The following is a 14,346-nucleotide window of genomic DNA, read 5'->3' on the forward strand; positions in this document are numbered from 1 at the left end:
CACTAATAACGCTGGGGTGAGGGTAGAGTTGGTCTTGCTCACTTAACATGGAGGGAGGGCATGGAGATCGGCTTCACTAATAACGCTGGGGTGAGGGTAGAGTTGGTCTTGCTCACTTAACATGGCGTGGGGGAATGGAGATCCGCTTCACTTATAGCCCTGGGGTGAGGGTGGAGTTGGTCTTGCTCACTTAACATGGAGGGGGGGGGGGCATGGAGATCGGCTTCACTAATAACACTGGGGTGAGGGTAGAGTTGGTCTTGCTCACTTAACATGGCGTGGGGGAATGGAGATCCGCTTCACTAATAGCCCTGGGGTGAGGCTGGAGTGCTCTTGCTCACTTAACATGGAGGGGGGGCATGGAGATCGGCTTCACTAATAACGCTGGGGTGAGGGTAGAGTTGGTCTTGCACACTTAACATGGAGGGGGGGCATGGAGATCGGCTTCACTAATAACGATGGGGTGAGGGTAGAGTTGGTCTTGCTCACTTAACATGGCGTGGGGGAATGGAGATCTGCTTCACTAATAGCCCTGGGGTGAGGGTGGAGTGCTCTTGCTCACTTAACATGGCGGGGGGGCATGGAGATCGGCTTCACTAATAACGCTGGGGTGAGGGTAGAGTTGGTCTTGCTCACTTAACATGGAGGGGGGCATGGAGATCCGCTTCTCTAATAGCCCTGGGGTGAGGGTTGAGTTGGTCTTGCTCACTTAACATGCAGGGTGGGGCATGGAGATCGGCTTCACTAATAACGCTGGGGTGAGGGTATAGTTGGTCTTGCTCACTTAACATGGAGGGGGGGGCATGGAGATCGGCTTCACTAATAACGCTGGGGTGAGGGTAGAGTTGGTCTTGCTCACTTAACATGGCGGGGGGGCATGGAGATCTGCTTCACTAATAGCCCTGGGGTGAGGGTGGAGTGCTCTTGCTCACTTAACATGGTGGGGGGGCATGGAGATCGGCTTCACTAATAACGCTGGGGTGAGGGTAGAGTTGGTCTTGCTCACTTAACATGGAGGTGGGGCATGGAGATCGGCTTCACTAATAACGCTGGGGTGAGGGTAGAGTTGGTCTTGCTCACTTAACATGGCGGGGGGCATGGAGATCGGCTTCACTAATAGCCCTGGGGTGAGGGTGGAGTTGGTCTTGCTCACTTAACATGGCGGGGGGCATGGAGATCGGCTTCACTAATAACGCTGGGGTGAGGGTAGAGTTGGTCTTGCTCACTTAACATTGCGGGGGGGCATGGAGATCCGCTTCACTAATAGCCCTGGGGTGAGGGTGGAGTTGGTCTTGCTCACTTAACATGGAGGGGGGGGCATGGAGATCGGCTTCACTAATAACGCTGGGGTGAGGGTAGAGTTGGTCTTGCTCACTTAACATGGCGGGGGGCATGGAGATCGGCTTCACTAATAACGCTGGGGTGAGGGTAGAGTTGGTCTTGCTCACTTAACATGGCGGGGGCATGGAGATCGGCTTCACTAATAACGTTGGGGTGAGGGTAGAGTTGGTCTTGCTCACTTAACATGGCGGGGGCATGGAGATCGGCTTCACTAATAGCCCTGGGGTGAGGGTGGAGTTGGTCTTGCTCACTTAACATGGCGGGGGGGGCATGGAGATCCGCTTCTCTAATAGCCCTGGGGTGAGGGTGGAGTTGGTCTTGCTCACTTAACATGGAGGGGGGGCATGGAGATCCGCTTCACTAATAACGCTGGGGTGAGGGTAGAGTTGGTCTTGCTCACTTAACATGGCGGGGGGCATGGAGATCGGCTTCACTAATAACGCTGGGGTGAGGGTAGAGTTGGTCTTGCTCACTTAACATGGCGGGGGGCATGGAGATCGGCTTCACTAATAGCACTGGGGTGAGGGTGGAGTGGACTTGCTCACTTAACATGGAGGAGGGGGGAGGTATGGGGGATCTGCTTCACTAATAACCCTGGGTTGAGGGTGGAGTTGGTCTTGCTCACTTAACATGGAGGGGGGGGCATGGAGATCGGCTTCACTAATAACGCTGGGGTGAGGGTAGAGTTGGTCTTGCTCACTTAACATGGAGGGGGGGGCATGGGGATCTGCTTCACTAATAACCCTGGGGTGCGGGGGGAGTTGGTCTTGCTCACTTAACAATGAGGGGGGGCATGGAGATCGGCTTCACTAATAACGCTGGGGTGAGGGTGGAGTTGGTCTTGCACACTTAACATGGTGGGGGGGCATGGAGATCGGCTTCACTAATAACCCTGGGGTGCGGGTGGAGTTGGTCTTGCTCACTTAACATGGAGGGTGGGGGCATGGAGATCCGCTTCACTAATAGCCCTGGGGTGAGGGTGGAGTGCTCTTGCTCACTTAACATGGAGGGGGGGCATGGAGATCGGCTTCACTAATAGCCCTGGGTTGAGGGTGGAGTTGGTCTTGCTCACTTAACATGGAGGGGGGGCATGGGGATCCGCTTCACTAATAACCCTGGGTTGAGTTGGTCTTGCTCACTTAACATGGAGGGGGGGGGGCATGGGGATCTGCTTCACTAATAACCGTGGGGTGCGGGTGGAGTTGGTCTTGCTCACTTAACATGGAGGGGGGGCATGGAGATCGGCTACACTAATAACGCTGGGGTGAGGGTGGAGTTGGTCTTGCACACTTAACATGGAGGGGGGGGGCATGGAGATCCGCTTCCTAATAGCCCTGGGTTGAGTTGGTCTTGCTCACTTAACATGGAGGGGGGGCATGGGGATCCGCTTCACTAATAACCCTGGGTTGAGTTGGTCTTGCTCACTTAACATGGGGGGAATGGGGGATCCGCTTCACTAATAACCCTGGGTTGAGTTGGTCTTGCTCACTTAACATGGGGGGAATGGGGGATCCGCTTCACTAATAACCCTGGGTTGAGGGTGGAGTGGTCTTGCTCACGTAACATGGAGGGGGGGCCATGGGGATCCGCTTCACTAATAGCCCTGCGGTGAGGGTGGAGTTGGTCTTACCCCCTTCTGGGAAGCTATATATGCCCCACAAATATGATAATTTCTATGAATATTCTCTGCATTTGAACAATACAGGCGGCCGCTCCCTCCTTGTTGTTCCATTTTCTTAAGTGATGTTTTTCTTATTGTTACACCTCTATTGCTTCTTTCCCTCTCCTTTACCTAATTCTCCAAGTCTTCATACCTTGCAAGATTCCTATTCAATGAGAGGAATAAACTTTATTCCTGGGACAGTGCATGTTGGGATACTTGGTTCGTTGTTATCTTCAGGTGCCCAGTGCATAGTTTTCATATTTCCTGACACAGTTCTTTTTGGTTCGGCTGCTGCTTTGGCTCTTTAAGAGGAGTTTACGCAGGCCGACCTCGCAGGAGAGATAATGAGGTACATGTGCCGTGGTCCACATATTTTCAGTTTTGTCCTGTAGTCACTGTGATTGCTGAACGGTTTCGGAGGCAGCACAGAAATGTCTTCGATCCTGTAGGTTTGGGCACAGATGCTTTTCAGTTGCTAGTCTATCTGTTTCTTAGCAGGAAAGTCACTCATTTATAAGGGCTCAATTCTGTTGTAACCTACCTTTGAGTAACTTGCATGCGTGCAATTTTTGATGTACCTTCAGATATGAAACCCCACTAAAGTGTTTACAACATACCGTGCACTCAAAGGGCTTCTCTCTGGAATGTACCCTCTCATGTCTCCGCAGGTCTGATGTCTGAACAAAGCGCTTACCACATTCCAAGCACCCGTAGGGCTTTTCTCCAGAATGTATCCTCTTGTGTGTCAGCAGGTTTGATGCACTGGTAAAATTCTTCCCACATTCTCTGCACTTGTAGGGCTTCTCTCCAGAATGTATCCTCTGATGTGTCAACAGGTTTGACATCTGATTAAACTGTTTACCACATTCCATGCACTTGAAGGGCTTCTCCCCAGTGTGGATCCTCTGATGAATCTTCAGGTTTCCGATCTGGGTGAATCTTTTATCGCACTCTGTACACTGGTATGGTCTCTCGCCTGTATGGGATTTCTGATGTTTAGTCAGAGACGAGCGGTGAGTGAAGCTTTTCTTGCACTCCGTACAATGGTAAGATCTCTGATGGGTTTCAGGGTCTGATGTCTTATAGGGTCTCTCGCCCATATGGGATCTCTTGTGAGTGGCCAGGCTAGCTGTGTTGGAGAAGCACTTGCCGCAAGTGTAGCAGGCAAACATATTCGCCTTCACGTGGCTCTTCAGATGCGTTGTGAGTTGGGAGAGCTGCATAAACGTCTTCTTGCAGTACGTACACTTAGGTGGCCCCACAAGGCTACTCTGTTGCCTTAGGAGGCTGGGTTGGCTGGTAAAGCTTTCCCCACCTTCTGTGCTTGTGCAGGGCATATGGGATTTTGCTGTCACCTTATCACATGGACTGTGTCCATCTTTCATAGGATGCATCTTTTTCTTCTGGATATCCCCTGTTCTAGGGGTTAGTTTCTGGTTTTCATTCTTGGTATTATCCCCATTGTCTGCAAGAAAGAATCAGAAAGGACAGTTATTTTGGGCCAACACACACCCTGAAGGTTCATGAATGAACTGGAAAGCGGATCCTCTCTGCACTAGCGACACAGGAGCCTTACCGAACAGATGCTTTTTCGTGACACTTAGATAAAATATAGCAATAGATAGAAAGCATCATAGAAATGCAAAATCTAAAACAAATAGAACTACATACTTCTGCATTTCAGTGATTCTGCACTGATTTCATTGCATAACCATTTTAATCATAAATGCTGTACGTAGAATAAAAAACAGAGGCAGCAGTTGCTGAAACGGGAGAAAGTAGCAGCCGCTTAGGGCATGGAGGTGAAAGGGTAGTAGACGGTGCAAACAGCCGATCCTCGAGCCCAAGAGCATGTGTTCATGTGAGCGGGAGGGTCAGTCACATTGACACACGCGCGCTGATGCCTGTGGGCTGCCGGCACTTTATAAGCACCTATAACATAACATGCCATGCCTACCTGATTGGCGTCATGACACCCAAGCTGGAGAACGTAGAGCTTTCCAGGGTCTCCTTCCCCCCTCGTTGCCCTAAATGGCATCCACATGTAATGGAGGGAGCCAGGTCAGTCCAACAGTGAAGAGAAAGACGTGTATAACAGAGTGAACTCTGGAACTAGTCACCACTGTGAATTCCTGTAGCCGCAAGGATGTGACAACTACTCCAAGTCAATAGAGTTATAATCACAAGGCAGCATTCTAAGAAGGTGGGACCACGTTCATTTAACATGCCTCTTTCCTTATCATGCAGTGAAATCTTTCTGATCACAACAGTTTATTAGGTTTTTAGGTCACTCATAAATATGTTTTTCTGAAGCGGCCCCTTTGTTTCTATTCTATTCTGATTTTTACTTCATCGGATCTAGCGTGAATACACTTTTACTTGGAATTGGATCAATACTTTCCCATATGAACTATTTAACATGCATTCAGTCATAGTACTTGGCCTTTTAAATCTTAGAAATCATGGTTGTGGGATTTTTCTGTATTTGATCAAAGAAAATTATATTTACAATCTATCTTTATGTGCACTATATGCCCAACTGTCAGACCAAACCACTAAGGCCTCATTACTAGTTTGGCAAAGTATGAAAAGAAATGGTGGTAGCAGGATTACCGCCAATTTTACTACACTGCCAACTTCTGACTTTACCACCAAGACAGAGGAATTACCATGGCAGGATCACCATTTGGAGGTTGGATGAATTACAGTCACTGCGGTACCATCAGACTCCAAAATGAGAAACGCCACTGTGTTTGTTATATCTCAATTTCATGCTTTGTGTCTGGGTACTGTGAGGGGTCAGAAATGCGTGGTGGACAACTTGATACAGGTCACACAAGTGGCCATTTTATTAAGTTATAAGGGTGTGACAAACACCATGCTTTACCCTAACCTAACAAGGATTTCTGTGCCTGTACTACAAACTAACACTAATGGAAAAAACACTAACATCAAAAGATATCTAACCCTCACACTTATACATACAACAAAATCATACAGGTCTTTATATGGCTGTTCAAACTCAACAGTTATACTCAAACACAAACTTTATAACTAAGTCTCCTTGTAACCAGGGTCGGATCCTCTTCCCCAGGATTTATACAGGATTTTCCAAATGAAAGTTCTAATGATTAAAGTTCCTTTCAATAGTCAAATTCTGCTTCCTACACACATTTCCTTCCTTCTGCGAGGGTTTCACTTGGATTGTTTTAGGATTAAACACGGTTCACCACTCTTCAGAATAAAATGGCCACAAGCCCTTGTTCATCAAATCAAAAGTCTTTGTCTTCACACTTTCAATATAACTTCTCTTCTTCGAAAAAGACATCTACTTCACATTAAAGGCTTTATTTTCATACTGCCAATGAATATTTTAATATGCTCTCTCCTCCTTGATTTATTCTTTATAAACAACAATGTTTTCAAACACATACGTGGCCTTGCCACTTTCATTCCACCACAGCCTTTCACCACAATGCAGTACTTCAATATTTCCTTCCTGGTCCACTACCCTGCCAGGACTACCACCAATAATCCTGTTCCTGGTATACTCACCTGCCAGGATAAAACTCCTACAAATATAAGGATACAACACCCATTGAGGCTGTTTGTTCCACTGATCTGTTTGCTACATGCAATGCAGGTTATTTTCCTCTCTCAATTGATGTCTTCCACAAGGAGGGCTTCTCTCCAGCCACCTTTGGGTTCATAGTATCACACCAGGAAACTGCTGGTAATGTCCCTTATTCAAGTTTCGCTCTTTAAGAAAGCTGTTTCCCTTTTTATTGGGAATTACTTTTCGTTAGCTTAGGCTATGCTAGTTGTTATCTGGTTTAAATATTGCCTCCTCTTTACTTTGCCAATGTTGGTTATAATCTTGCTTCAATATTGCCCTCTCTTTACTTGGGCGATAGTTACAGTTTTTCTTAACTATTGGCCCCTCTTTGCTTGGGCAATGATAGTTGCAAACGTTCCGTTCTCCTCTCGTTTCATCTCAATAGGAGTATTGCGCTAAAAATACTTTCATTAGTACGGCATTCAAAACATTTGCAAGCAACCACTGCTCTATTGCGGAGCACCACGGGGTCACTGATGAAAGGCCAACTCACTGGTCTCTCCCAGCGAGTCCGCTCAACTCGCTGCTGCAGCAACGTCTTCGTTTTATATGGTCTGGAGCTTCTGACAGCTATGGTTATGTTCCCGTGGCCACGCCATACACAACAGGACCCTGAGCTGCTCCTCGCGTTCTCCAGTGCACGCCAGCCACCAGAGTAGGGCACAGGATAAGGAGAGCTTCTCTCTGCCACGGGGTAGCCTGTCACAGCACCGTTTTCTGCTGCGCAATCTCTGCACTAGAGGCTTCAAACTCCTACAACGCTCTGCACCATAATCCACTACAAACGCATCGGCAGACGCAGCATCTTCGTTTCGCTGCCTCTGCTGCATAAACGACTGCCGACTACTTCTCCTACTGCTTCTACTGGCCTGCACCTGAAAGGGTGCTAAATAATAAAAGTCTGGCTCAGGTGTGGGCCATTAGAAACAGTAGACTGCATACTGCGGTTCTGTGCCTCAGACCCTCTGCCTCGTCCCAGTACCTAGGGCATTATGGGATTTGAAATCTCTAATGTTCTGGATCCTTTCATCAAAGGCTTCAATTCTAACCTCATCTAACTTACTCTGTTTATAGAATATACCTGTAGGGAAGGGCTTTCGAGGAATTATTGGTTGGTTTTTGATTTCACAGCTCAAACGCAAGGGGGAATCACACTTATCAGAAGCAATGGTATTGATGGTTTGATTCTTACATGTTAGATTCCCATGCTAACTATATGTATTTTTACTGCTAATACTTTGGGTGCTTTTGGGAAGGGGAGCCTTACTCTGACAACACGCCATTATTTCAGTATTCTAGAAACCTCACCTTTCGAAGAATATCAATACTACGTCCCTCCTAACAGAACCACCATATTCCCCTGGTGGACTTCTCCTTCCAGGTGATCCACCTGGCTAATACCACCCCCAGGGTTAGGATCAGGTATCGGCTGACTTGCCCTGGCCACCTGGGAGGAGACTTTAGGCTGGGATTCTGTGAGGACTCTGCAGGATTCATCATAGTACTGTAAGCGCCATTGAGCAATGTCACAGACGGAACCCCAGTATGAGTGCAGAGAGAGTTCTGAGTGTGGCAATTACACCAGCATGGGATAGAGGCTGCCATCAAAGCCATCTTCATACCTGCTTACTAATGCATAAACCACAAAACAATGTATTGATCACCAAATTGTACACCATACATAGGAGAATGTTAGGCACCGAACACGAGCTTCTAACAGGCTGCCTACCACAGAAACGTCTGCACTGAGAATACAGAGAAGGTGTTCCTCCACCCACACCTTTGGAACAGAAATCCAAGTAATGAATGCATACATGCACTCACAAGGCTAAGCTCTGTCTGACACAGTACACTAAGGATTAAGATTGTCTAGAAGTCCATGCACACACCAGTGTAGAATGCATATAAGCAGTCCAGTTACAGATACAATCAGATGACCACTATGACAGACTCCACATGTCAATAAAATGTGGCTTTGTTTCTTAGAACACTTCTGGATCTTGGTACCTTCTGCACCATCTTCAAAGGATGAACTAAAGGGACGCGTACCTTAGCATAACACATGCTCCAAATCATGCAATTGTGCCAGATTGATTTGTAAAACAAAGATTTTAAAAAACGCATTGTTTTGAACTAAAATGCTTTCCCCAACTGCTGCTGCCTAACCTTATCCGAGGGTGCCGTCTCCTCCAAGCTTATCAAAATAATTGAAGACCTCTATTGCATATAAATATACATGAAAGAAATCTTGTTCTAACACCCCTTGCTATTTAACAAATTATTAATTCAGTTGACCATATTTATTTATTGCATTTATTATACGCCCAAATCCGGAGGCGTCACAGGGTAGTTACAGACATCTTGCAAATATAAGCACAGTGGGAATCCAGAGGGGTCACAGGGTAGTTACAGACATCTTGCATATATAAGCACAGTGGGAATCCGGAGGGGTCACAGGGTAGTTACAGACATCTTGCATATATAAGCACAGTGGGAATCCGGAGGGGTCACAGGGTAGTTACAGACATCTTGAATATATAAGCACAGTGGGAATCCAGAGGGGTCACAGGGTAGTTACAGACATCTTGCATATATAAGCACAGTGGGAATCCGGAGGGGTCACAGGGTAGTTACAGACATCTTGCATATATAAGCACAGTGGGAATCCGGAGGGGTCACAGGGTAGTTACAGACATCTTGCATATATAAGCACAGTGGGAATCCGGAGGGGTCACAGGGTAGTTACAGACATCTTGAATATATAAGCACAGTGGGAATCCAGAGGGGTCACAGGGTAGTTACAGACATCTTGCAAATATAAGCACAGTGGGAATCCGGAGGCGTCACAGGGTAGTTACAGACATCTTGCATATATAAGCACAGTGGGAATCCGGAGGGGTCACAGGGTAGTTACAGACATCTTGCATATATAAGCACAGTGGGAATCCGGAGGGGTCACAGGGTAGTTACAGACATCTTGTATATATAAGCACAGTGGGAATCCGGAGGGGTCACAGGGTAGTTACAGACATCTTGCATATATAAGCACAGTGGGAATCCGGAGGGGTCACAGGGTAGTTACAGACATCTTGCAAATATAAGCACAGTGGGAATCCAGAGGGGTCACAGGGTAGTTACAGACATCTTGCATATATAAGCACAGTGGGAATCCGGAGGGGTCACAGGGTAGTTACAGACATCTTGCATATATAAGCACAGTGGGAATCCGGAGGGGTCACATGGTAGTTACAGACATCTTGCATATATAAGCACAGTGGGAATCCGGAGGGGTCACAGGGTAGTTACAGACATCTTGCATATATAAGCACAGTGGGAATCCAGAGGGGTCACAGGGTAGTTACAGACATCTTGCATATATAAGCACAGTGGGAATCCGGAGGGGTCACAGGGTAGTTACAGACATCTTGCATATATAAGCACAGTGGGAATCCGGAGGGGTCACAGGGTAGTTACAGACATCTTGCATATATAAGCACAGTGGGAATCCGGAGGGGTCACAGGGTAGTTACAGACATCTTGCATATATAAGCACAGTGGGAATCCGGAGGGGTCACAGGGTAGTTACAGACATCTTGCATATATAAGCACAGTGGGAATCCGGAGGGGTCACATGGTAGTTACAGACATCTTGCATATATAAGCACAGTGGGAATCCGGAGGGGTCACAGGGTAGTTACAGACATCTTGCATATATAAGCACAGTGGGAATCCGGAGGGGTCACAGGGTAGTTACAGACATCTTGCATATATAAGCACAGTGGGAATCCGGAGGGGTCACAGGGTAGTTAGACATCTTGCATATATAAGCACAGTGGGAATCCGGAGGGGTCACAGGGTAGTTACAGACATCTTGCATATATAAGCACAGTGGGAATCCGGAGGGGTCACAGGGTAGTTACAGACATCTTGCATATATAAGCACAGTGGGAATCCGGAGGGGTCACAGGGTAGTTACAGACATCTTGCATATATAAGCACAGTGGGAATCCGGAGGGGTCACAGGGTAGTTACAGACATCTTGCATATATAAGCACAGTGGGAATCCGGAGGGGTCACAGGGTTGTTACAGACATCTTGCATATATAAGCACAGTGGGAATCCGGAGGGGTCACAGGGTAGTTACAGACATCTTGCATATATAAGCACAGTGGGAATCCGGAGGGGTCACATGGTTGTTACAGACATCTTGCATATATAAGCACAGTGGGAATCCGGAGGGGTCACAGGGTAGTTACAGACATCTTGCATATATAAGCACAGTGGGAATCCGGAGGGGTCACAGGGTAGTTACAGACATCTTGCATATATAAGCACAGTGGGATTCACACTACATTTACAAATGGACATAACCAGGGTTCGACCTTCATTAAAACAATTTACAGGATACAGTTCGTTAAAACAGAAGTAGAACATGAAAAAAAAGTAGGTTGGCGCTGGATTGTGCAGCAATGGGTAGGAGTGGGAAGAGGAAGCTGCCTAATCCTATCTGTGGATGGGGTGGGGGTGGGGGAGGAGGTGGCAGTGGAATAAAATGTGTTGAATAGCCAGGTTTTTAAAGACTTCTTGAAACAGTCATTTCTAGCGTGTAGTGGGAGTGTACTCCAGATTATTGGAGCCATTACTGAGAAGCTACTTCCCCCAGCTCTGTAACATGGAACAAAGATGTGCATTCTTATTTGATCTTAGTGCTCTCTATGTCTTGTTTAGGGTGACAGTGTTATTGAGATGTATGGGTGCCTTCTTGGCAAGACATTTATGGGCGACACAGACTGTTTTGTATATGATTCTGGCATTTATGGGTAGCCAGTGGACTTCCCTCCTGGTAGTAGAAATGTGGTCCAATTTTTTTAGTCCAAGGGCTGCTCGCAGCGCTTTATTTTGCAGCAATTGCAAATTGGACAAATTGGCGTTTGAGGTACCTAGCAATAGTACATTGCAGTAATCTAACTTCCGATAAAATGAGAGCCCAAGCTAGGGTAGTAGAGTTGTGCGGCGTGAGGAATTGTCGACTTAAAGCAATCAGTTTAGATGTGTAAGAGGTGGCCGAGGAAAGGGCGTTCGCGTGTTTAGACATTGTTAAGTTAGTGTCTAAGTAGACACCTATGGTTTTAACCTGCTTGAGGAATAGAATGGGTGTACCATCAATGGTGATTGATGAGTAGTTGGAGTGGAGGGCATTGATTTTGGCTGGGGAGCCCACAATTATTATTTCCATTTTCTCATCGTTGGGGCAGATGCTGTTAATAGCCATCCAGTTTTGAATTATTGTATACATTTTGTTGATCGTGAGTGTATCCTGATCATAGTTGCCGTGATGGGGATGAGGATCTGGGTGTCATCAGCAAAATTTGTGTAGATGACACCCATGGAATCCAGAGCAGCGAATAGTAGCTTTGTGTAAGCATTGTAGAAAGTAGGCGACAGCCAGGATCCTTGCGGTACTCCTAGTGGTACTGGGAAAGAGCCTGAAGCTTCCTTACCAATGTTGACACGGGATGTGCGGTCAGCAAGGAAGGATTTGACCCATGATATGATAGGATATAGCATTTATAACGCGCCTATACACATGTGTATAAAGGCGCGACGAGACCAGGGAGGGGTAACAGTGGGAAGACAGACAACGATCCTACTAGGCCAGGTGTCATTGAGATCGCGCAAGTGCAAGGGTAGGGAGAAAGGGAAAAGTGCCTGGAGGAAGGGAGAGGGGAAAAGTGCAGTACATGGGATAGAAGAATAAATACGATAAATAAAAGCGGCCTGATGGTGGCAAGTGCAAGGTAAGAGCAGACATAAGTGCTGGTAGGGGGACTGTAGGAATACAGAAAAAACAGTCCCTAAGTGCGGGGTTGCCAGGGAGGCAGGGCAGGTGTGCAAAAGGCTGGGCCTGGCCCCAGGATCAGAAAGGGTGGCCTGGTGACCAGTGCTGTTTCGGCCAGGAATGTCAGCAGGGGAGAGAGGCAGAGAAAGCAGAAGCAAAGAGGAAGGTTTTGAGGTGTTTCCGGAACCGGAAATGGTTCTCCTCAAGTTTCAGGGAGGCAGGAAGGCTGTTCCAGAGGGAGGCCCCTCTGCCGAAGAGAGAGATAGACCACCAACTCATTGCTTGGAGAAGCGGCTGACCCTGAGGGAGATGGAGGCAAATGAGGGAAGAGCCCGAGAAGGAAGGTATTTGGGAAGATACCCATATGGTGGCTTCTTGTGAGAAATGAAAATCGTTGGCCAGTGTGGCACATAGTTTGTCATGATCAACTAGGTTGAATGCAGCGGACACATCTAAAAAGAATGCAGAGGTTGCCAGTGTCTCTAATGGAGTCAATCTGGATTTTAAAGTCCAGAAGAGCCGTTTCGGTGCTGTGGTTGGGCCGAAAGCCAGATTGTCTAGCTCCGAGGAGATGGTTCTGTTTGAGGTGAGATTGAATTTGAGAATAGGCTATTTTATCAATTATTTTCAGTAGTAATGGGGTGGTAGTTCATGGGCACTGTTGAGTCCAGTGAGGTTTGTTTTAGGAGCAGGGTCACCCAGGCTTACTTGATATTGGTAGGGACGGTGTTTGTGCTGAAGGAGGCGTTAACAAATTTGGTGATGATGGGAGCGAGCGTAGGGGCACACAATTTGACTAGGTGAGCTGGGAAACTCTCTACTTTACAATTGGAGGGTTTTAATTTGGAGATGTCTAGCAATTGGTCTTGTCTTACTGGGGTGAAATGGAATTGGGTATTTGCGTTATCACTGGTTCTGTCTATAGTTGGTGGGGATGTGTTTTTGTTAGCCAAGAGCTTTTTTTTGGAGGAGATTTTGCCTTGAAGCACTTGTATTTTAGAGACTGGGACATGATTTTCCAGTTCTCTGAGTATTGAAAAGAGCTCTTTAGAATTTGAGGAGGCATTGCTTATGCGGGGGTTCAGGGCGTTGGCTTCGTGTGCTATGATGGCTGCTTTGTATGTTTGGTTTGTTTCTAGGAATGCTTTGGCAGAGTCAATGGTGAGAGATTTTTATGGATGTGTTCCAGGGATCTTTTATTACGCCAAAGTAGCACAAGTTCTTCATTGAACCAAAAATGTGTGCGTTTGTCAGGACGTTGTGTTTTGGTTTTAAGTGGGTCTAAGGAATCGATGGTCGTTTTTAGGCATTTATGATAGATGTCTGCAAGAGAGCTGGGACTGTCGCTCGAGAGGGTTGTTAGTGGAAAGGGCTTCCTTCAGTATGGGGGCGAGGCTGCCTGCTGTCTGATTCCAAATGATTCTTGTCTCAACAGTGTCCATTATGATAGGTGTGGGGTGGAGTTTCTCGTTGCTGGTTAGAGTAAAAATAATAAGAAGGTGGTCCATCCAATCGACTGGTACAATAGATTCTATTGAGATATGAGTATCCAGTCTAATACTCTGCCCTTCTCATGAGTGGGGGCATTGACTAGCTGTGAGAGGCATAGAGAGCATTAGGGTTATGGTCTTGTTTGTCATTAAAGCCTAGGTTAATGTCCCCAAGTATTATAAATCTAGTGTTAGGTTTGAGGTAGGGAGTAAGGAGGAGTGGGATATCCGATTCAGGGTGGTTGTTGTTAGGTGCTCTATAGATAACCAGGATGTTGATTGTAGTTTTAGGGTTTGTAGCGATTTTTAACAAAGAGTAGTTCATAACCTTCTATTGAGTCCAGTGGGCAGGATCTAAATTGCAGGTTGGTTTTGGCTATTATGGCCACTCCGGCTC

At 46.8% G+C, this 14,346-nt stretch overlaps 1 protein-coding gene across 1 annotated transcript in view; it reads right to left on the minus strand.

Moving 5' to 3' along the window:
- Window positions 1-2,405: 2,405 nt before the first annotated feature.
- LOC138565466 (uncharacterized) overlaps window positions 2,406-14,346 on the minus strand; it is a 128,712-nt gene continuing 116,771 nt past the window's right edge. The window contains exon 3 of the mRNA XM_069642981.1: window positions 2,406-4,469. Coding sequence (XP_069499082.1) covers window positions 3,526-4,469 — 944 coding nt within the window. The 3' untranslated portion in view covers window positions 2,406-3,525. The remainder of the gene's footprint in view (window positions 4,470-14,346) is intronic.

Source organism: Ambystoma mexicanum, chromosome 1p (assembly GCF_040938575.1).
Source record: "Ambystoma mexicanum isolate Mex_15411 chromosome 1p, UKY_AmexF1_1, whole genome shotgun sequence".
Lineage (NCBI taxonomy): Eukaryota > Metazoa > Chordata > Amphibia > Caudata > Ambystomatidae > Ambystoma > Ambystoma mexicanum.